Raw genomic sequence first — 26,005 nt, 5'->3', positions numbered from 1 at the left:
TTAATCCTGTGGGTCTTCGCGCGGCTCCGCCTCCTTTTGTAGGTCGGTCCTGTCCTGTGCAGCGCTGGTTCGTTCCTCCCCTTGAGTCTTCGCGTCTCGGGTTTTTATCTCGTTTCTCGTCACTTGTGTGGACGCCAGTGGCTGCATTGTTGGTCTCCCTCGGCATGCTTCACCGTGCTTCACCTCCCATCTGTGTGTGGTTTGTCCTGGTGGTCCTTCTGGTTTTCCTATCACTGTGAAGGGTTCTTCGATCTCTGATAGGGTTGTCTTGTCTTTCCCTTCGGGGTTGTTTCGGGACCGTCTTCTGGTACCATGTACTGTCTTGGGTGGCGCTGGCGGAGCCGCTCCAGCTTGTGGTCGGTGTTGCTGTCCCTTCTCCTCCATTCCGCTTGCTGTATTGGGAGTTGTTTTCCCTCTGGCCTGCTCTTGCGTTTCCGGTGCCATCCTGGTTGTTGGCCCCGGTGGTCTCTTTTTCTTCTCCTCGGTTTGGTCCTTGGGTTGCTGCTTGATTGGTCAGGCCGGGGGTGCTTCCTTGTTGATCGGTTGCAGCTCATCACGGCGCTTCTTGGCCTTTGGGGTCATAGGCGCGTTTTGGTTTGTCCGGGTTCCCTTTCATCCCTCATTTGTATTTTGGGATTCGGGTCTTCCGGGTTGTCTGCAGGTTTTTTTCTTTTCTTTTCGTCTGTGGTCTTGTGTTTAGGTTAAGGCGCGTGGCGTACGCCTCCCGGGTCCTTCCCTCTTTTACTTATCTGTGGTGAGGTAGCTCCAGGGAGCCGATGGGATTCCCCCCAGAAAATCAGCGTTGAATATAATGAAACGCCGTTTTCTGGGTGAGTCCCGGAGGCTCCCCGGCATCCCTCCCTCCCTCCCTCCGGTCGGCAGTGTTTTTCGTGCTTTTTGACATCCAGCCTAAGAACTGAAGGTTGGGTCACCAGCAGATGGGTCTGGGGCTCCCCCTTCCCCCTCCCAGGGAAGAGGGGGGTTTGCGCAGAGCTCCGGGGAGCCTCCGAGACTCACCCATAAAATGGCGTTTCATTACATTCAATGCTGGGTTTTTTCTCTCACGTTCTAGCCGTGGACTGTGCTTGTGTCCAGTACGAAAAATATTTGTATAAAATTCATTTTTTTATCCAATCGACTTGGGGATAGTTTCAAAATGAGCACCTTTAGAGGGCACACAATTTGATACCAAAATGAAATATGTAACACGAAACTTGATGTCAGAACACTTAACCCTTAACATGCTTGGGGTCTAATATCCTGCCATCCGCACAGGCGCATGTCATTTTGAAAAAAAAAAAAAAATTTTTTTTTTTTGCTAATCTGTTAAGTTCTGTTCACTGATCACGGGAAAAAAAAAAAAAATCTATTGTACTTACTTTTGTTGCAATAGAGCCGAAAAGCTCGGTGATGACGTCACAATCTGCATGTTCGCTCATGCAGTACACGCCCCAGAGGTGTTGCGCGCGGTCCTCAAACAGCCAGAGTTGCCACAAATATATTTTCGCGCTATTTATTTACAATGTCTAAGCGCATTTTATCTAATTTTTTTTCACTAATTGTGTTTCAAATACTGTTTGAACATATTTTGTATCAATAATTGTTGCATATTTGAGTATACACAGGCGCACACAAATGTTTTCAATTACGGCAATATAATATGTCATTACAGTCTATTATATTGTATGTTCTGCTTATATTTGTATATATTTACACACACGCACACGCTATCTGCTTATATGTTTACATATTTACACACTCGCACACGCTATACACACTTTGAAGCACACTTAGAAGTTTTCTAGACTGTGGTAGTCATTGAAGCAGTCGACAGCACATAATGGGATACCACACGTTTCACACCATGTTTGCACAAGCTTCCGTTTCTTGTCTCTACGTGTCGTTGTTTTACACACCAAGCAATCACGTTGGGCTATTGCACGCTTCACACCAGGTGGCAAATACTTAAGTTTGTGTACTAGGAAGCCTTCAGTGTGAGCGAGGCGTGGAGTACCAGCATGCTGCAACAGTGGGTTTATGATGGGCCGCTGAATACCTGGGACATCTTTTGCAAACTTTCCTAATAACTGTATTGCAGCATCAAATACAAAGTCACGGAAAGTGGGCTTACGTCCAGTTCTCACAAGGTACATGTTGAAACAGTTCAGCATGCTCATGTCCACAAGATGGAAGAACACTTTTTTCGTCCACCTACATGTCTTCCGCACACACTCTGCAGTGCCAATCATCATGTCTGATTTATCAATCAACCGCATGTTGATATTATAGTCTAAAACACAGTCTGGCTTATATAGTGGTGCGTTTGTTTTATGGCTCACTTTCCCACTGTTCACCATTGTTCCATCATGAATTGTTGTCAACAAGTTCACCTCTCTTTTGTCTTTCCACCGAACTGACAGAATGTTATCACTTTTCCTTCTCTGACACTCACCAACTGCAATGTCGTTGTCAAACACAGGCATTTCCCTTCGTTGTGGCTTTACTGTACCAACCAATCCGGTTCTATTTTCTAGCAAGAACCGAGCTAGCAAGGGACTTGTATAGTAATTATCTGTGTATAAAATGTGTCCCTTGTTCATCCACGGAGCCATGATGGTCTTCACTACACTCCCCGAGAATCCATGTTCGTCGTTACCGGGAATGTCTACATCACTAGCCGAGTACAGAATCATGTGTAACATGTATCCTGTCTCACAATCACAAAGAACGAAAAATTTCAGGCCAAATCGGTTTCGTTTTGAGGGAATGTACTGTTTGAATGGAACACGTCCCTTGAAAAGTATGAGAGATTCATCAACCACCAGCTTCTGTGCTGGTACGTAAAAATCTCTGAATTTTCCAATAACATCGTTCATGTAGTGCCTCACTCGCCACAGTCTATCATCAGGTGTTCGGTCCTGAACACTTCCAAAATGTAGACACCTGAGGAGTATCTGAAACCTGTCTCGTGACATATATTTCCCGAATAAAGGTGTTGGTATTGTCTTGTCCTTGCTCCAATAGTCATTTATTGCATGTTTGTGACAGTGCTTCATCAACAAACAGAGTGCCAAAAACACATACATTTCCGCCACTGTGGTATTTTTCCAACGCTGCAGTCGTGAAAATTCTGTGATTTCCCTCTCAATCAGGTAAGCAGCATGCAGGTTCGTTTGGTGTACAATGTATTCCATGAGTGGTTCATCATAGAATGCTGTAAAATATTCCATCTCAGCCATGTCCTCACCTTGATTAGGGAAAAGGTTTGTAATCCCTACATCTTTATCGTCAAAGTGAGGAATATTAGGAATAAAATCGTCACCATCACTCCACTCAAGTACACCAGGCGTCCTGCGAGATGCAGAGGAAAGACGGCGAGGAAGCGATGCATACCGGCGACCAGGAGCTGAATACCGTCTGCGAGAAGCACGGCGGCTACGTGCACGTGAGGTGGGTGCACGTGAGGTGGGTGCACGTGAGGTGGATGCACGTGAGGTGGATGCACGTGAACACGAGGGTCTTGGTCCCTCATGTGGTGCCATGCGGTGGCGCTTGGCCGGGCGAGATGCTGGTGACGCGACAATTTCTCACCCAGTTACACCACTGGTACCAGCCACAGGCTCAATAAAACTTTGATCTGAGTCACTAAACCCAGAAAAGGAGTCACCTCCCTCTGACTCGTCACCCTCAAACAGAAAATATCCACAGGAACTGTGAGGTCGTGGTAGAATTGGGGTAGAAACTGGCCGAGGAGGCATGGGTGAGCGTAGAGGCCTCGCCATGGCATGGCGGTCATTCTCACTTTCACTGCTGCTGCTGCTATCACCCGACAACTGTGTATAATCCTCATCGTTGTCTGAATCGTCAAACACACTTTCTTCACCTTCAGAGAATAATTCGTGGGCTATTTGCTCTGGGGTGAGGGACTGAGTGGTGCGTGCCCGGGAGGCGTTTGACCGTGCGCTCGCCATGGTGACTCTCGCTAAACTGAGGCCTCCCATGCCTTCGGTTCGTGAGCGGGATTTTTTTTCAAAATGGCCGCTGTTTACTAGAGCCCCTGGGCAGCGTATGGGACCCCCAGCTACACCGCGGGCCATTCAAATCGTGCGCGGTACCCATAATCTTCATATGACGTGAAGCGCAGTTGACTGGTAAAACGATTTACACTTCATATGAAGTGATGCGCACTTTAAGGGTTAAAAGATTATAAATACGTTTTTGGTCAAAATTTTAAAATATTTGTTAAAATTCTATTTATTGTGCTATTATTATGGAACTAGTTTTAAAATGCGCACCTTTAGATTGCGAACAATTTGATACCAAAATGAAAGATGTAACACGAAAATTTATGTCAGAACACTGGAAAGATATAAATAATTTTGTGATGATGAGCGTCCAAAATTAAAATATTTGTTAAAATTCTATTTATTGCTCTATTATTATGAGACTAGTTTTAAAATGCGCGCCTTTTTACTGCGAACAAATATATTTATATATATATTAATTTTTAATTTTCTTTTTATTACTAGGTACATCATCCTAGTGCACTTGGCATTGAAGTTGGCCAGCAACTTAAAGTGAAGTATTTTGGACGTGACCCAGCATCAGGTCAGATGAGATTGTCTAGAAGAGCACTACAAGCTTCCGCTGCTGCTGTAAAAAATCTTCATAAAGCAGAGCCTGTATGAGTTGTAGTTAAAATAATAAAAAGCTGTAAATATATATATATATATATTTTTTTATTAAATATGGCTTGTGGAGATTCTGTGTATTTTTAAAACTGAATAATATATCTTGGGATTGAAGATAACAATTTCCTAATAAACTGTGCTGTCTTCCATGAGGGACTGGTTAAATTCACTTACAAGGTAGCGATGAAACAAAAACAGTGCTTAAGTGCTCATAGATTACAATTGTCATTGCTGGGCCTGCAGCCCAGTCAAAACTCCCACAACAACTAGGGCACAATAAAATGGCACAAAGCACCACAGAAAGTATGTTGGCTAGGGAAACGCCAGAACCCCAATCAACAACGAGGAAGAACTAGTACATGCAAGAGGCACAGAAAAAGAGCCTCACGAGCCACCCCGAGAGGCAGACATTTGTGAGACACCAACCCCAAAAGGCCCAAGGCACATGGGGACCGAACCCGAGGGGATGCTGTATCCAAATTAAAACCATAGAGAGACAGGAGATACATAACCCCCCTTGCAACAAAAGATCCATCGCAGAATGCATGAGGAACCAGGGAAAGTCACAAGGGACCCAACGACCATTACCAAACGCCCCGCAAGCCCCGGGAACTGTAGCAGAGGACTCGTGGGACAGAGCCAATGTCCGTATTCATATCCCGGGACAGAAAAGTGGAGTCCATGGGAGAGGTCTGAATGGAAGGGCTACCAGGTAAAGGAATATGCAGAAGCCTCGGTAGGACCTGTAGGCTCCACTGCCTCAGTATAGAATTTACTAAAGAGTTCATGATTTTAAGTTTATATTATAACGTCAAAATACTGCTTAATTGTATGTTTTTTTAGTACAACACAGAAAGAAAGAAAACGGGAAAATATTGCCTAAATCATCAATATTTGGTTTAAATCACATAAGGGAAAGTTGGATGATAAACGTCAAAATATTGCTAAATTCCATGATTTTAAGTTCCAACAAAATACAAGATAACTTTCTAAAAGTTATCGAGCGGAACTTCGAACGGAGCTTCGAGTGGAGTTTCGTGTTATTTAGATCATTAATAAGCATATGAAAATGACGTTTCCAATACAAATGATAAAAAATAACTGTTTTCACTAGAATTTACTATAGAGATCATGATTTTAAGTTTATATTACCTAAAGAAGATGTACACATAAAACAGCTTTAATCCGGCTGAAACGTCGATATATGCAATAAAAACTGGATTTCTCTCCTTATCAATATCTTACTCACTGTGGGTTTTTTTAATCCAACACAGAAAGAAAAAAAACGGGAAAATATTGCCTAAAGCATCAATATTTGGTTTAAATGACTTAAAGGAAAATTGGATGATCAACGTCAAAATATTGCTAAATTCGATGATTTTAAGATCAAAACAAAATACAAGATAACTTTCTAAAAGTTATCGAGCGCAGCTTCGTGTTATGTCGATCATTAAAAAGCATATAAAAATGACGTTTCTAATAAAAATGATTAAAATAACTGTGTTTTCAATAGAATTTACTATAGAGTTCATGATTTTAAGTTTATATTATAACGTCAAAATACTGCTAAATTGTATGGTTTTTTAGTACAACACAGAAAGAAAGAAAATGAGAAAATATTGCCTACAACATCAATATTTGCTTTAAATCACATAAGGGAAAATTGGATGATAAACGTCAAAATATTACTAAATTCGATGATTTTAGGTTCAAAACAAAATACAAGATAACTTGCTAAAAGTTATCGAGCGGAACTTCCAGCGGAGCTTCGTGTTATTTAGATAATTAAAATGCATATGGAAATGACGTTTCCAATATAAATGATAAAAATAACTGTGTTTTCAATAGAATTTTCTATTGAGTTCATGATTGTAAGTTTATATTATTTAAAGGAGATGTACACGTAAAACAGCTTTAATCCGGCTGAAACGTCGATATATGCAATAAAAACTGGATTTCTCTCCTTATCAATATCTTATCCACTGTATTAACGAGGTACAAATAGTTAAATCATCAAGCGGAGCTTCGTGGTATTTAGATCATTAAAGAAGCATATGAAAATGACGTTTCCAATACAAATGATAAAAATAACTGTACGAAATCTATAGAGTTCAGTTTATATTATAACGACAAAATACTTCTAAATTGTATGTTTTTTTAGTACAACACAAAGAAAGAAAACGGGAAAATATTTCCTGAAGCATCAATATTTGGTTTAAATCACATACGGGAAAGTTGGATGATGAACGTCAAAATATTGTTAAATTCGATGATTTTAATTTTAAAACAAAATACAAGATAACTTATTCAAAGTTTTCGAGCGGAGCTTCGAGCGGAGTTTGTGTTATTTAGATCATTACAGAAGCATATGAAAATGACGTTTCCAATACAAATGATAAAAATAACTAAGAATTCTATAGAATTTTCTAAAGAGTTCATGATTATAGGTTTATATTACTTAAAGGAGATGTACACGTAAAACAGCACTAATCCGGCTGAAACGTCGATATATGCAAAAAACTGGATTTCTCTCTCTATCAATATCTTACTCACTGTATTTACGAAGTACAAATAGTTAAATCATCAAACAGAGCTTTGTGTTATTTAGATCATTAAAGAAGCATATGAAAATGACATTTCCTCTACAAATGATAAAAATAACTGTGTGAAATCTATTGAATTTAATATGGAGTTCATGATTTTAAGTTTATATTATAATGTCAAAATATTACTAAATTGTATGGTTTTAGTACAACACAGAAATAAAGAAAACAGGAAAATATTGCCTAAAGCATCAATATTTGGTTTAAATCACATAAGGGAAAGTTGGATGACAAACGTCAAAATATTGCTAAATTCGACGATTTTAAGTTCAAAAGAAAATACAAGATAACTTGCTAAAAGTTATCGAGTGGAGCTACGAGCGGAGCTTCGTGTTATTTAGATCATTAAAAACCATTTCAAAATTACGTTTCTAATACAAATGATTATAATGACTGTGTTTTCAATAGAATTTACTATAGAGTTCATGATTATAAATATAAATATATATATAATATAAACCTTTTGGTTTATATTACCAAAAGAAGATGTACACACAAAACAGCTCTATTCCGGCTGAAACATCCATATATGCAATAAAAACTGGATTTCCCTCCATATCAATATCTCGTTCACTCTATTAACAAAATACAAATAGTTAAATCATCGAGCGGAGGTTCGTGTTATTTAGATCATTTCAGAAGCATATGAAAATGACGTTTCCAATACAAATGATAAAAATAACTGAGAATTCTATAGAATTTTCTATAGAATTCATGATTATATGTTTATATTACTTAAAGGAGATGTACACGTAAAACAGCTCTAATCCGGCTGAAACGTCGTTATATGCAATAAAAACTGGATTTCTCTCCTTATCAGTATCTTACTCACTGTATTAACGAAGTACAGATAGTTAAATCATAAAGCGGAGCTTCATGTTATTTAGATCATTAAAAAAGCATATGAAAATGACGTTTCCAATACAAATGATAAAAATAACTGTACGAAATCTATAGAATTTACTATAGAGTTCAGTTTATATTATAACGACAAAATACTTCTAAATTGTATGTTTTTTTAATACAACACAGAAAGAAAGAAAACGGGAAAATATTTCCTGAAGCATCAATATTTGGTTTAAATCACATAAGGGAAAGTTGGATGACAAACGTCAAAATATTGTTAAATTTGATGACTAAGTTCAAAACAAAATACAAGATAACTTGCTAAAAGTTATCGAGCGGAGCTTCGAGCGGAGCTTCGTGTTATTTAGATCATTTAAAACCATTTCAAAATTACGTTTCTAATACAAATGATTATAAAACTGTGTTTTCAATAGAAATTACTATAGAGTTAATGATTTTAAGTTTATATTACCTAAAGGAGATGTACACACAAAACAGCTCTAATCCGGCTGAAACGTCCATATATGCAATAAAAACTGGATTTCCCTCCTTATCAATATCTCACTGACTATTAACGAAGTACAAATAGTTAAATCATCCAGCGGAGGTTCGTGTTATTTACATCATTACAAATGCATATGAAAATGACGTTTCCAATTCAAATGATAAAAGTAACTGTGGGAATTCTATAGAGTTTACTATTCTATAATCATGAACTATAAAGTTCATGATTTTAAGTTTATATTATAACGTCAAAATACTGCTAAATTGTATTTTTTTTTTTTATACAACACAGAAAGAAAGATAACGGGAAAAAATTGCATAAAGCATCAATATTTGGTTTAAATCACATAAGGGAAAGTTGGATGACAAACGTCAAAATATTGCTAAATTCGATGATTTTAAGTTCAAAAGAAAATACAAGATAACTTGCTAAAAGTTACCGAGCGGAGCTTCGAGCGGAGCTTCATGTTATTTAGATCATTAAAAATCATTTCAAAATTACGTTTCTAATACAAATGATTATAATAACTGTGTTTTCAATAGAATTTACTATAGAGTTCATGATTATAAATATATATATATATATATATATATATATATATATATATATATATATATATATATATATATATATATATATATATATATATATATATATATATGTCGTACCTAGTAGCCAGAACGCACTTCTCAGCCTACTATGCAAGGCCCAATTTGCCTAATAAGCCAAGTTTTCATGAATTAATATATTTTCTCTAATTTTTTTCTTATGAAATAATAAAGCTACCCATTTCATTATGTATAAGGTCAATTTTTTGTTATTGGAGTTAAAATTAACGTAGGTATATGACCGAACCTAACCAACCCTACCTAACCTAACCTATCTCTATAGGTTAGGTTAGGTTAGGTAGCCGAAAAAGTTAGGTTAGGTTAGGTTAGGTAGGTTAGGTAGTCGAAAAACAATTAATTCATGAAAACTTGGCTTATTAGGCAAATTGGGCCTTGCATAGTAGGCCCAGAAGTGCATTCTGGCTACTAGGTACGACATATATATATATATATATATATATATACATATATATATATATATATATATATATATATATATATACAGAGCACCACTTGGTTTCCGAACTTTAGTTATCCGAAACTTCCAGTTTCCCGATTGGGGTTGGGGAGTCATGCTACCCGAACAAAGTTCGGGTAGGAAGGGGTCCGCCAAGCGTCACGCCGGCTTGTGGTGGTGGGTGGGCGATGGTCCAGTTTGCCCACTGTGACTTCACAGATTCACGGCCTATTATTCCTATTATTTTGAATTGTCATAAGGCTGGAATGTTCATTCTGTGCTTTTGTTTTACATATCTGCACAATCAAGAAACATCTGTGCACCATGTTGGCTCCAAATGCACGCATTGCGTCAGTGGTGGGTGGATGGACGATGGAGCTTAGGTGGGAGGCAGTATGAATGAGGGGGGGGGGGGAGAATCAGTGAGAGAGGGGGGGAGGTAGGGAGAGATGTTAAGAGGTAGGGAGAGATGCTAAGAGGGAGGGGGAGGTAGGGAGAGATGCTAGGAGGTAGGCAGGAAGGGATGGAAGTAGTGAGAATTAGGGAGGGAAAGGCAGGCTGGCAGGCACAGGCAGGCAGGCTGGCAGGCACAGGCAGGCAGGCACAGGCAGGCAGACAGGCAGGCAGGCAGGCTAGCTTGCAGGCAGGGAGTGAGTGGTAGTCACGCGGTTGAACCGCGTGACCTTGAAAGATGGGATGTAGGGGGCGGGTGGTTTGTTGGTGGTGGGGGTGAGACCGGCTCATTCCCGAAGATAAGCCTAACACACACTACCCGTTAGCATGATGACAGGGAGGGAGGCAGGCTGGCTGGAAAGGAAGCAGGCTGGCAGGCTGGGAAGGAGGCAGGCAGGCAGGCTGGGGAGGCAGGCAGGCAGGCTGGGAAGGAGGCAGACTGGCAGGCAGGGAAGGAGGCAGGCTGGCAGGCTGGGAAGGAGGCAGGCTGGGAAGGAAGCAGGCTGGCAGGCTGGGAAGGAGGCAGGCTGGGAAGGAGGCAGGCTGGGAAGGAGGCAGGCTGGCAGGCTGGGAAGGAGGCAGGCTGGCAGGCAGGAAAGGAGGCAGGCTGGCAGGCTGGGAAGGAGGCAGGCTGGGAAGGAAGCAGGCTGGCAGGCTGGGAAGGAGGCAGGCTGGGAAGGAGGCAGGCAGGCAGGCTGGCAGGCTGGGAAGGAAGCAGGCTGGCAGGCTGGGAAGGAGGCAGGCTGGGAAGGAAGCAGGCTGGCAGGCTGGGAAGGAGGCAGGCAGGCTGGGAAGGAGGCAGGCAGGCAGGCTGGGAAGGAGGCAGGCTGGGAAGGAGGCAGGCTGGGAAGGAGGCAGGCTGGCAGGCTGGGAAGGAGGCAGGCTGGGAAGGAGGCAGGCTGGCAGGCTGGGAAGGAGGCAGGCTGGCAGGCTGGGAAGGAGGCAGGCTGGGAAGGAGGCAGGCTGGGAAGGAGGCAGGCTGGGAAGGAGGCAGGCTGGGAAGGAGGCAGGCAGGCAGGCAGGCAGGCAGGAAGCGATATATGGGTGTTGAAGTGAACCGTGAACCACGTGACCTTTGAGAGTGTGTGTGTGTGTGTGTGTGTGTGTATGGGTTTGGGGTGGGGGGTGGGGGTGGTGTGTCGGTGGTGGGGGGAGAGGGGGAGGTGTGTCGGTGGTGGGGGGAGAGGGGGAGGTGTGTCGGTGGTGGGGGGAGAGGGGGAGGTGTGTCGGTGGTGGGGGGAGAGGGGGAGGTGTGTCGGTGGTGGGGGAGGGACCGGCTGACTCCGTAAGCCTAACCACACTCCACAGACCTGTGACCCAGATTTGTTTCTTAAATGTACAGTACATCATCGTATATTTTAGGCAGGATGTTCCTGCAGGCTGGCAGGAAACATCCAGAGGATGTTTGCCAGACGTCTTAATAATCAGTTAGGAACAATTAAGGACTTTTATAAAGCGGATCAGGACTTCACTTATTGATGAGTACAAACAAAACACGGTCGCATTTACGCCATGAACCTGACGATTTTTTTCCCTAGAGTTTTTTCATAAATTTTTCGGAAAAATTTCTTTTTACATTTCTAGTTTATTTTTTCCCCTCTATTTCTCGTATACGAACTTACATGTTAACCGACGGGTCTCGTCCCCAAGGGGTTCGGAAACCAAGTGGTGCTCTGTATATATATATATATATATATATATATATATATATATATATATATATATATATATATATATATATATATATATATATATATATATATATATATATAAGGCACAACTCTCCTAAACACGAGAGTGAAGTATACAACTTTAGAACACTTTCCCACCAGGAGACTCGAACCCTAGCCAGCACAGAAGCCTTCCAGCTACGCGTTGGTGTTCGGCTGTTTCAAAAGCTAGGGGTATGACCTCGTCACATATAGAAACAAAAAGAGAAAATCTGGAACTTCGTCTGTGGTAAGGTAATGGGAAGACACACAAAACACAAGTAAATTTAACAATGAGATTTTAATTACGTTAGAAAAGCAAAACATGAATAAAATGGACATACAAATTGGAACATAAAATCAATCAATCAAAATAATAAGAATAATCAAATGGCAAAATGAAAAGTTACGTTAAGACAAGTGAGTAATACAAGTGAACAATATACAATGCAAATATGGGTGCAGGAATATTGGCTTTAAGCTGCCACCTCTCTTAGTACACGTAAGCCAGAGCTTAGTCTACCAACGAGACGTGTTAACTTGTTGAAAGCACTGGATATTCTGAGGTCTGCAGGTCGTGGCGGCCCCAGACATCAGGTAGTGTGGCGGTGGAGGAGCAGGCGCGACTGACCACCAGCCAATCAGCGATGAGCAGGCGACGGACAGGTAGTTTGGTGGTTCGAGTGGTGGAGGTGGAGCAGGTGTTCCTGGTGCTGAATACGTTTGCTCTCTGGCAAACCTTGGAGTTGTACTTGTTGATATTTCTTCCATATTAGTTGTATAGGGATGTATAGCGACGAACTTAGGAGGGAAGAGCAGGCTCAATCTCTTTTGAAGGAGATTATCGTCACAATATATATATATATATATATATATATATATATATATATATATATATATATATATATATATATATATATATATATATATATATATATGTCGTACCTAGTAGCCAGAACGCACTTTTTGGCCTACTATGCAAGGCCCGATTTGCCTAATAAGCCAAGTTTTCCTGAATTAATATATTTTCTCTAATTTTTTTCTTATGAAATGATAAAGCTACCCTTTTCACTATGTATGAGGTCAATTTTTTTTTATTGGAGTTAAAATGAACGTAGATATATGACCGAACCTAACCAACCCTACCTAACCTAACCTAACCTATATATATAGGTAAGGTTAGGTTAGGTAGCCAAAAAAAGCTAGGTTAGGTTAGGTTAGGTAGGTTAGGTAGACGAAAAAACATTAATTCATGAAAACTTGGCTTATTAGGCAAATCGGGCCTTGCATAGTAGGCTGAGAAGTGAGTTCTGGCTACTAGGTACGACATATATATATATATATATATATATATATATATATATATATATATATATATATATATATATATATATATGTCGTACCTAATAGCCAGAAAGCACTTCTCAGCCTACTATGCAAGGCCCGATTTGCCTATTAAGCCAAGTTTTCATGAATTATTGGTTTTTCGACTACCTAACCTACCTAACCTAACCTAACCTAACTTTTTCGGTTGCCTAACCGAACCTAACCTATGAAGATAGGTTAGGTTAGGTTAGGTAGGGTTGGTTAGGTTCGGTCATATATCTACGTTAATTTTAATTCCAATAAAAAAAATTGACCTCATACATAATGAAATGGGTAGCTTTATCATTTTATAAGAAAAATTTTAGAGAAAATATATTAATTCAGAAAAACTTGGCTTATTAGGCAAATCGGGCCTTGCATAGTAGGCCGAGAAGTGTGTTCTGGCTACTAGGTACGACATATATATATATATATATATATATATATATATATATATATATATATATATATATATATATATATATATATATATATATATATATATATATATATGCGAACAAGCCTGAATGGTCCCCAGGACAATATGCAACTGAAAACTCACACCCCAGAAGTGACTCGAACCCATACTCCCAGGAGCAACGCAACTGGTATGTACAAGACGCCTTAATCCACTTGACCATCACGACCGGACATAATGAGGTGATAGCCGAGGCTATTTGAACCACCCCACCGCCGGCACTCAGATAGTAATCTTGGGCATAGCATTTTACCAAATCACCTCATTCTTTGGGGCACACACCTCATTATGTCCGGTCGTGATGGTCAAGTGGATTAAGGCGTCTTGTACATACCAGTTGCGTTGCTCCTGGGAGTATGGGTTCGAGTCACTTTTGGGGTGTGAGTTTTCAGTTGCATATTGTCCTGGGGACCATTCAGGCTTGTTCGCATTTGTGTTCCTCACGTGTGCCCCAAAGAATGAGGTGATTTGGTAAAATGCTATGCCCAAGATTACTATCCGAGTGCCGGCGGTGGGGTGGTTCAAATAGCCTCGGCTATCACCTCATTATGTCCGGTCGTGATGGTCAAGTGGATTAAGGCATCTTGTACATACCAGTTGCATTGCTCCTGGGAGTATGGGTTCGAGTCACTTCTGGGGTGTGAGTTTTCAGTTGCATATTGTCCTGGGGACCATTCAGGCTTGTTCGCATTTGTGTTCCTCACGTGTGCCCCAAAGAATGAGGTGATTTGGTAAAATGCTATGCCCAAGATTACTATCCGAGTGCCGGCAGTGGGGTGGTTCAAATAGCCTCGGCTATCACCTCATTATGTCCGGTCGTGATGGTCAAGTGGATTAAGGCGTCTTGTACATACCAGTTGCATTGCTCCTGGGAGTATGGGTTTGAGTCACTTCTGGGGTGTGAGTTTTCAGTTCCATATTGTCCTGGGGACCATTCAGGCTTGTTCGCATTTGTGTTCCTCACGTGTGCCCCAAAGAATGAGGTGATTTGGTAAAATGCTATGCCCAAGATTACTATCCGAGTGCCGGCGGTTGGGTGGTTCAAATAGCCTCGGCTATCACCTCATTATGTCCGGTCGTGATGGTCAAGTGGATTAAGGCGTCTTGTACATACCAGTTGCGTTGCTCCTGGGAGTATGGGTTCGAGTCACTTCTGGGGTGTGAGTTTTCAGTTATATATATATATATATATATATATATATATATATATATATATATATATATATATATATATACTGTATATATAAATATATATATATATATATATATATATATATATATATATATATATATATAATCTTTGGACAACACCCACCAGTGGGACTTGAACCCAGAAAGCACAACTACCTTCCAGTAGCTGGCATAACTAGTATGCTTTAACCCACTACACCATCAGACCTTACAAAAGAAGTAGATAGTTCGAGATATATATCCCAAACATCTCCACTTCCCGAAGGCACCAGATGAGTGTGGGGTCAGTCTGCATTTTCCATCAAGCCACTGTCAATGTGAGAGAACTCGTGTCCAGCTTATAAGCCTATACTTGCATAAACCACAAGTTTCTGGGTTCGAGTCCCACTGGTGGGTGTTGTCCAAAGATTATTAATCTTCACTTGTGGTTTATGCAAGTATAGGCTTATAAGCTGGACACGAGTTCTCTCACATTGACAGTGGCTTGATGGAAAATGCAGACTGACCCCACACTCATCTGGTGCCTTCGGGAAGTGGAGATGTTTGGGATATATATCTCGAACTATCTACTTCTTTTGTAAGGTCTGATGGTGTAGTGGGTTAAAGCATACTAGTTATGCCAGCTACTGGAAGGTAGTTGTGCTTTCTGGGTTCGAGTCCCACTGGTGGGTGTTGTCCAAAGATTATATATATATATATATATATATATATATATATATATATATATATATATATATATATATATATATATATATATATATATATATATATATATATATAATATAAACCTTTTGGTATTACCAAAAGAAGATGTACAGTACACGTAAAAAAGCTCTAATCCTGCTGAAGTGTCCATATATGTAATAAAAACTGGATTTCCCTCATTACTCTAATAACAAAGTACAAATAGTTAAATCATCGAGCGGAGGTTCATGTTATTTATATCATTTCAGAAGCATATGAAAATGACGTTCCCAATACAAGTGATACAAATAACTGTAAGAAATTTATAGAATTTACTATAGTTCATGATTTTATGTATATATTACCTAGAGGAGATGTACACGTAACACAGCTCTAATCCAGCTAATACGTCGATATATGCAATAAAAACTTGATTTCTCTCCATATCAATATCTCACTAACTGTATTAACAAAGTACAAATAGTTAAATCATTGAGCGGAGGTTCGTGTTATTTAGATCATTACAGAAGCATAAGAAAATGACGTTTCCAATACAAATTATAAAAATACCTAAGAATTCTAAAGAATTAACTATAGAGTTCATGATTTTAAGTTTTTATTATAACGACAAAATACTTCTAAATTGTTTTTTTGGTATAACACAGAAAGAAAGAAAACGGATAAAAAATGCCTAAAGCATCAATATTAGGTTTAAATCACATAAGGGAAAGTTGGATGATGAACGTTAAAATATTGTTAAATTCGATGATTTTAATTTTAAAACAAAATACATGATAACTTATTCTAACTGATAACTTAATTGACCGGCTGAAACGTCGATATATGCAATAAAAATTGGATATCTCTCCTCATCAATATCTTACTCACTGTATTAACGAAGTACAAATAGTTAAATCACCAAGCGGAGCTTCGTGTAATTAGATCATTAAAGAAGCATATAAAAATGACTTTTCTAATACAAATGATAAAAATAACAGTGTTTTCAATATAATTTTCTATAGAGTTCCTGATTTTAAGCTTATATTACTTAAAGGAGATGTACACGTAAAACAAGCTTTACTCCGACTAAAACGTCGATAAAAACTGAATTTCTCACCTTATCAATATCTTACTCGCTGTCTTAACGAAATACATATAGGTAAATCATCAAGCGCAGCTTCATGGTTTTTAGATCATTAAGGAAGCATATGAAAATGACGTTTCCAATACAAATGATAAAAATAACTGTGTGAAATCTATAGAATTTACTATGGAGTTCATGATTTTAAGTTTATATTATAAAGTCAAAATATTACTAAATTATATGTGTTTTTAGTACGAAACAGAAAGAAAGAAAATGGGAAAATATTGCCTAAATCTTCACTTTTTGGTTTAAATCGCAAAGAGAAAGTTGGATGATAAACGTCAAAACATTTCTAAATTCGATGATTTATAGTTCAAAACATATAACAAGATAATTTGCTAAAAACGCAATATAATTCGAAATTCACAGATGTGTAGGTCAAATCACATAGCGTGTTAAAACATGAGGAATTATCGAAACGTTAGTAAATATGATTATCTTTGCCTAAAATCAATCAACATGAAAAACGTGAAAGAGGTCACTATATGCCAAAATTCGAAGACTTTCAATCATCAAGCTCAGGAGGTTCCAGTTATTTAGATCATTAGAGAAGAATGTGAAAATGACGTTTCCAATAAAAATAATAAAAATAACTGTTTTCAATAGAATTTACTATAGAGTTCATGATTTTAAGTTTATATTATAAAGTCAAAATACTGCTAAATTGTATGGTTTTTTAGTACAACACAGAAACAAAGAAAACGGGAAAAAATTGCCTAAGGCATCAATATTTGGTCTAAATCACATAAGGGAAAGTTAAATGACCAAAGTCAAAATATTGCCAAATTCGATGATTTTATGATTAAAACAAAATACTAGATAACTTGCTAAAAGTTATCGAGAGTAGATTCGAGCGGAGGTTCCTGTTATATAGATCATTAGAGAAGCATCTGAAAATGACGATTCCAATACAAATGATAAAAATAACTATGTTTTCAATAGAATTTACTATAGAGTTTCTGATTTCATGTTTTTATTATGAAGTCAAAATACTGGTAAATTGTATGGTGTTTTAGTACAACACAGAAATAAAGAAAATGGGAAAATATTGCCTAAAACATCAATATTTGGTTTAAATAACATAGGGAAAAGTTGGATTACAAACGTCAAAATATTGCTAAATTCGATGATTTTAAGTTAAAAATAATTTATAATACAATTTGCTAGAAGTTATCGAGCGGAGCTTCGTGTTATTTTGATCATTAAAAAGCATAAAAAATAACGTTTCCAATATAAATGATAAAAATTACTTTGATTTCAATAGAATTTCGTATAGAGTTCATGATTATAAGGTAATATTACTTAAAGGAGCTGTACATGTAAAACAGCTCTAGTCCGGCTGAAACGTCGATATATGCAATAAAAATTGGCTTTCTCTCCTCATCAATATCTTACTCACTGTATTAACGAAGTACAAATAGTTAAATCATCAAGCGGAGCTTCGTGTAATTAGATCATTAAAGAAGCATATGAAAATTACTTTTCTAATACAAATGATAAAAATAACAGTGTTTTCAATATAATTTTCTATAGAGTTCATGATTTTAAGCTCATACTACTTAAAGGAGATGTACACGTAAAACCAGCTTTAATCCCGCTAAAACGTCGATATATGCAATAAAAATTCGATTTCTCTCCTTATCAATATCTTACTCTCTGTCTTAACAAAATACATATAGGTAAATCATCAAGCACAGCTTCATGGTTTCTAGATCATTAAGGAAGCATATGAAAATGACGTTTCCAATACAAATGATGAAAATATCTGTGTGAAATCTATAGAGTTTACTATGGAGTTCATGATTTTAAGTTTATATTATAAAGTCAAAATATTACTAAATTATATGGGTTTTTAGTACAAAACAGAAAGAAAGAAAATGGGAAAATATTGCCTAAATCTTCACTTTTTGGTTTAAATCGCAAAGAAAAGTTGGATGATAATCGTCAAAATATTTATAAATTCGATGATTTATAGTTCAAAACATATTAGATAAAAATTTGCTAAAAACGCAATATAATTCGAAATTCACAGATTTGTAGGTCAAATCACATATCGTGTTAAAACATGAGGTATTACCGAAACGTTAGTAAATATAATTATCTTTGCCTAAAATCAATCGACATGAAAAACGTGAAAGAAGTCACTATATACCAAAATTCGATGACTTTCAATCATCACGCGGAGGTTCCAGTTATTTAGATCATTAGAGAAGAATGTGAAAATGACGTTTCCAATAAAAATGATAAAAATAACTGTGTTTTCAATAGAATTTACTATAGAGTTCATGATTTTAAGTTTATATTATAGTCAAAATTGTATGGTTTTTTAGTACAACACAGAAACAAAGAAAACGGGAAATATTGCCTAAAGCATCAATATTTGGCTTAAATCACATTATGGAAAGTTAAATGACCAACGTCAAAATATTGCCAAATTCGATGATTTTAAGTTTAAAACAAAATACTAGATAACTTGCTAAAAGTTATCGACTTTAGCTTCGAGACGAGTTTCGTGTTATTTAGATAATTAAAAAGCATATAAAAATGACGTTTCTTATACAAATGATAAAAATAACTATGTTTTCAACAGAATTTACTATAGAGTTTCTGATTTCAAGTTTATATTATGAAGTCAAAATTCTGCTGAATTGTATGTTTTTTTAGTAAAAGACAGAAAGATAGAAAACGGGAAAATATTGCCTAAGGCATCAATATTTGGTTTAAATCTAATAGGGAATGTAAGATGACAAACGTCAAAATATTGCTAAATTCGATGATTTTAGGTTTAAAACAAATTACAAGATAACTTGCTAAAAGTTATCGAGCCTAGCTTCGAGCGGAGGTTCCTGTTATTTAGATTATTAGAGAAGCATCTGAAAATGACGATTCCAATACAAATGATAAAAATAACTACGTTTTCAATAGAATTTACTATAGAGATTCTGATTTCATGTTTTTATTGTGAAGTCAAAATACGGCTAAATTGTATTGTGTTTTAGTACAACACAAAAACAAAGAAAACGGGAAAATATTGCCTAAAACATCAATATTTGGTTTAAATAACATAGGGAAAAGTTTGATTACAAACGTCAAAATATTGCTAAATTCGATGACTTTAAGTTCAAAATAATTTATAATATAATTTGCTAGAAGTTATCGAGCGGAATTTCGTGTTATTTTGATCATTAAAAAGCATAAAAAATGACGTTTCTAATATAAATGATAAAAATTACTTTGATTTCAATAGAATTTCGTATAGAGTTCATGATTATAAGGTAATATTACTTAAAGGAGCTGTACATGTAAAACAGCTCTAGTCCGGCTGAACCGTCGATATATGCAATAAAAATTGGATTTCTCTCCTCATCAATATCTTACTCACTGTATTAACGAAGTACAAATAGTTAAATCATCAAGCGGAGCTTCGTGTAATTAGATCATTAAAGAAGCATATGAAAATGACTTTTCTAATACAAATAATAAAAATAACAGTGTTTTTAATATAATTTTCCATGATTTTAAGCATATACTACTTAAAGGAGATGTACACGTAAAACCAGCTTTAATCCGGCTAAAACGTCGATATATGCAATAAAAATTCGATTTCTCTCCTTATTAATATCTTACTCACTGTCTTAACGAAATACATATAGGTAAATCATCAAGCACAGCTTCATGGTTTCTAGATCATTAAAGAAGCATATGAAAATGACGTTTCCAATACAAATGATGAAAATATCTGTGTAAAATCTATAGAGTTTACTATGGAGTTCATGATTTTAAGTTTATATTATAAAGTCAAAATATTACTAAATTATATGGGTTTTTAGTACAAAACAGAAAGAAAGAAAATGGGAAAATATTGCCTAAATCTTCACTTTTTGGTTTAAATCGCAAAGAAAAAGTTGGATGATAATCGTCAAAATATTTCTAAATTCGATGATTAAAATATGTTTAAAACATATTAGAAAAAAATTTGCTAAAAACGCAATATAATTGGAAATTCACAGATTTGTAGGTCAAATCACATATCGTGTTAAAACATGAGGTATTATCGAAACGTTAGTAAATATAATTATCTTTGCCTAAAATCAATCGACATGAAAAACGTGAAAGAGGTCACTATATACCAAAATTAGAAGACTTTCAATCATCACGCGGAGGTTCCAGTTATTTAGATCATTAGAGAAGCATATGAAAATGACGATTCCAATACAAATGATAAAAATAACTACGTTTTCAATAGAATTTACTATAGAGTTTCTGATTTCATGTTTTTATTATGAAGTCAAAATACGGCTAAATTGTATTGTGTTTTAGTACAACACAAAAAGAAAGAAAACGGGAAATATTGCCTAAAGCATCAATATTTGGTTTAAATAACATAGGGAAAAGTTGGATTACAAACGTCAAAATATTGCTAAATTCGATGATTTTAAGTTCAAAATAATTTATAATATAATTTGCTAGAAGTTATCGAGCGGATCTTCGTGTTATTTTGATCATTAAAAAGTATAAAAAATGACGTTTCCAATATAAATGATAAAAATTACTTTGATTTCAATAGAATTTCGTATAGAGTTCATGATTATAAGGTAATATTACCTAAAGGAGCTGTACATGTAAAACAGCTCTAGTACGGCTGAAACGTCGATATATGCAATAAAAATTGGATTTCTCTCCTCATCAATATCTTACTCACTGTATTAACGAAGTACAAATAGTTAAATCATCAAGCGGAGCTTCGTGTAATTAGATCATTAAGAAGCATATGAAAATGACTTTTCTAATACAAATAATAAAAATAACAGTGTTTTCAATATAATTTTCTATAGAGATCATGATTTTAAGCTCATACTACTTAAAGGAGATGTACACGTAAAACCAGCTTTAATCCGGCTAAAACGTCGATATATGCAATAAAAATTGGATTTCTCTCCTTATCATTATCTTACTCACTGTCTTAACGAAATACATATAGGTAAATCATCAAGCACAGCTTCATGGTTTTTAGATCATTAAGGAAGTATATGAAAATGACGTTTCCAATACAAATGATGAAAATATCTGTGTGAAATCTATAGAATTTAGTATGGAGTTCATGATTTTAAGTTTATATTTTAAGTCAAAATATTACTAAATTATATGGGTTTTTAGTACAAAACAGAAAGAAAGAAAATGGGAAAATATTGCCTAAATCTTCACTTTTTGGTTTAAATCGCAAAGAAAAAGTTGGATGATAATCGTCAAAATATTTCTAAATTCGATGATTTATAGTTTTAAACGTATTAGAAAATAATTTGCTAAAAACGCAATATAATTCGAAATTCACAGATTTGTAGGTCAAATCACATATCGTGTTAAAACATGAGGTATTACCGAAACGTTAGTAAATATAATTATCTTTGCCTAAAATCAATCGACATGAAAAACGTGAAAGAAGTCACTATATACCAAAATTCGATGACTTTCAATCATCACGCGGAGGTTCCAGTTATTTAGATCATTAGAGAAGAATGTGAAAATGACGTTTCCAATAAAAATGATAAAAATAACTGTGTTTCCAATAGAATTTACTATAGAGTTCATGATTTTAAGTTTATATTATAGTCAAAATTGTATGGTTTTTTAGTACAACACAGAAACAAAGAAAACGGGAAATATTGCCTAAAGCATCAATATTTGGCTTAAATCACATTATGGAAAGTTAAATGACCAACGTCAAAATATTGCCAAATTCGATGATTTTAAGTTTAAAACAAAATACTAGATAACTTGCTAAAAGTTATCGACTTTAGCTTCGAGACGAGTTTCGTGTTATTTAGATAATTAAAAAGCATATAAAAATTACGTTTCTTATACAAATGATAAAAATAACTATGTTTTCAACAGAATTTACTATAGAGTTCCTGATTTCAAGTTTATATTATGAAGTCAAAATACTGCTGAATTTTATGGTTTTTTAGTAAAAGACAGAAAGATAGAAAACGGGAAATTATTGCCTAAGGCATCAATATTTGGTTTAAATCTAATAGGGAATGTTGGATGACAAACGTCAAAATATTGCTAAATTCGATGATTTTAAGTTCAAAATAACTTATAAGATAATTTGCTAGAAGTTATCGAGCGGAGCTTCGTGATATTTTGATCATTAAAAAGCATAAAAAATGACGTTTCCAATATAAATGATAAAAATTACTTTGATTTCAATAGAATTTCGTATAGAGTTCATGATTATAAGTTCATGATTATAAATTACTTAAAGGAGCTGTACATGTAAAACAGCTCTAGTCCGGCTGAAACGTCGACATATGCAATAAAAATTGGCTTTCTCTCCTCATCAATATCTTACTCACTGTATTAACGAAGTACAAATAGTTAACTCATCAAGCGGAGCTTCGTGTAATTAGATCATTAAAGAAGCATATGAAAATGACCTTTCTAATACAAATGATAAAAATAACAGTGTTTTCAATATAATTTTTTATAGAGTTCATGATTTTAAGCTTATATTATAAAGTCAAGATTGTATGGTTTTTTAGTACAACACAGAAACATAGAAAACGGGAAATATTGCCTAAAGCATCAATATTTGGTTTAAATCACATAAGGGAAAGTTAAATGACCTACGTCCAAATATTGCCAAATTCGATGATTTTTAGTTTAAAACAAAATATTAGATATTGCTAAAAGTTATCGACCGTAGCTTCGACACGAGTTTCGTGTTATTTAGATAATTAAAAAGCATATGAAAATGACGTTTCCAATACAAATGATCTAAATAACTATTTTTTCAACAGAATTTACTATAGAATTTCTGATTTCAAGTTTATATTATGAAGTCAAAATACTGCTGAATTGTATGTTTTTTTTAGTAAAAGACAGAAAGATAGAAAACGGGAAAATATTGCCTAAGGCATCAATATTTGGTTTAAATCTAATAGGGAATGTAAGATGACAAACGTCAAAATATTGCTAAATTCGATGATTTTAAGTTTAAAACAAAATACAAGATAACTTGCTAAAAGTTATCGAGCCTAGCTTCGAGCGAAGGTTCCTGTTATTTAGATCATTAGAGAAGATTATGAAAATGACGATTCCAATACAAATGATAAAAATAACTATGTTTTCAATAGAATTTACTATAGAGTTTCTGATTTCATGTTTTTATTATGAAGTCGAAATACTGCTAAATTGTATTGTGTTTTAGTACAACACAGAAATAAAGAAAACGGGAAAATATTGCCTAAAGCATCAATATTTGGTTTAAATAACATAGGGAAAAGTTGGATTACAAACGTCAAAATATTGCTAAATTCGATGATTTTAAGTTCAAAATAATTTATAATATAATTTGCTAGAAGTTATCGAGCTGAGCTTCGTGTTATTTTGATCATTAAAAAGCATAACACATTTTATTGTTTTTACCCATTAGTTTTAAGCTCTAGTCATTAATGTTTTTCCTGCCCGAAACGCTTTGCGTAATAGTGGCTTTAGGCATTGTATGTACTAGCTCTATCTATAAAGCCAACAAACTTTGTAAAATCTCTTTATGTGTGTACCTAACATAAATAAAAATTATTATTATTATTATTATTATTATTATTATTATTATTATTATTATAAAAAATGACGTTTCTAATATAAGTGATAAAAATTACTTTGATTTTAATAAAATTTCGTATAGAGTTCATGATTATAAGGTAATATTACTTAAGGGAGCTGTACATGTAAAACAGCTCTAGTCCGGCTGAAACGTCGATATATGGAATAAAAATTGGATTTCTCTCCTCATCAATATCTTACTCACTGTATTAACGAAGTACAAATAGTTAAATCATCAAGCGGAGCTTCGTGTAATTAGATCATTAATGAAGCATATGAAAATGACTTTTCTAATACAAATGATAAAAATAACAGTGTTTTCAATATAATTTTCCATGATTTTAAGCTTATACTACTTAAAGGAGATGTATACGTAAAACCAGCTTTAATCCGGCTAAAACGTCGATATATGCAATAAAAATTGGATTTCTCTCCTTATCAATATCTTACTCACTGTCTTAACGAAATACATATAGGTAAATCATCAAGCACAGCTTCATGGTTTTTAGATCATTAAGGAAGCATATGAAAATGACGTTTCCAATACAAATGATGAAAATATCTGTGTGAAATCTATAGAATTTAATATGGAGTTCATGATTTTAAGTTTATATTATAAGTCAAAATATTACTAAATTATATGGGTTTTTAGTACAAAACAGAAAGAAAGAAAATGGGAAAATATTGCCTAAATCTTCACTTTTTGGTTTAAATAGCAAAGAAAAAGTTGGATGATAATAGTCAAAATATTTCTAAATTCGATGATTTATAGTTTAAAACATATTAGAAAATAATTTGCTAAAAACGCAATATAATTCGAAATTCACAGATTTGTAGGTCAAATCACATATCGTGTTAAAACATGAGGTATTACCGAAACGTTAGTAAATATAATTATCTTTGCCTAAAATCAATCGACATGCATAACGTGAAAGAAGTCACTATATACCAAAATTCGATGACTTTCAATCATCACGCGGAGGTTCCAGTTATTTAGATCATTAGAGAAGAATGTGAAAATGACGTTTCCAATAAAAATGATAAAAATAACTGTGTTTTCAATAGAATTTACTATAGAGTTCATGATTTTAAGTTTATATTATAAAGTCCAAGTTATATGGTTTTTTAGTACAACACAGAAACAAAGAAAACGGGAAATATTGCCTAAAGCATCAATATTTGGCTTAAATCACATTATGGAAAGTTAAATGACCAACGTCAAAATATTGCCAAATTCGATGATTTTAAGTTTAAAACAAAATACTAGATAACTTGCTAAAAGTTATCGACTTTAGCTTCGAGACGAGTTTCGTGTTATTTAGATAATTAAAAAGCATATAAAAATGACGTTTCTTATACAAATGATAAAAATAACTATGTTTTCAACACAATTTACTATAGAGTTTCTGATTTCAAGTTTATATTATGAAGTCAAAATTCTGCTGAATTGTATGTTTTTTTAGTAAAAGACAGAAAGATAGAAAACGGGAAAATATTGCCTAAGGCATCAATATTTGGTTTAAATCTAATAGGGAATGTAAGATGACAAACGTCAAAATATTGCTAAATTCGATGATTTTAGGTTTAAAACAAATTACAAGATAACTTGCTAAAAGTTATCGAGCCTAGCTTCGAGCGGAGGTTCCTGTTATTTAGATTATTAGAG

The 26,005-nt window shown here is 35.4% G+C and overlaps 1 protein-coding gene across 3 annotated transcripts in view; it reads left to right on the top strand.

Moving 5' to 3' along the window:
• The window catches only part of PNPase (polyribonucleotide nucleotidyltransferase 1), a 343,937-nt gene extending 339,213 nt beyond the window's left edge, over nt 1-4,724 (top strand). For all 3 annotated transcript variants that reach the window (XM_045767790.2, XM_045767791.2, XM_069318828.1), the window contains one exon: nt 4,530-4,724. In XM_045767790.2, coding sequence (XP_045623746.1) covers nt 4,530-4,688 — 159 coding nt within the window. In that variant the 3' untranslated portion in view covers nt 4,689-4,724. The remainder of the gene's footprint in view (nt 1-4,529) is intronic.
• The last annotated feature ends 21,281 nt before the right edge of the window (nt 4,725-26,005 follow it).

The sequence above is a fragment of the Procambarus clarkii genome, chromosome 91, assembly GCF_040958095.1.
Source record: "Procambarus clarkii isolate CNS0578487 chromosome 91, FALCON_Pclarkii_2.0, whole genome shotgun sequence".
NCBI classification, from domain to species: Eukaryota; Metazoa; Arthropoda; class Malacostraca; order Decapoda; family Cambaridae; genus Procambarus; species Procambarus clarkii.
This window is presented reverse-complemented; position numbering and strand designations above follow the sequence as displayed.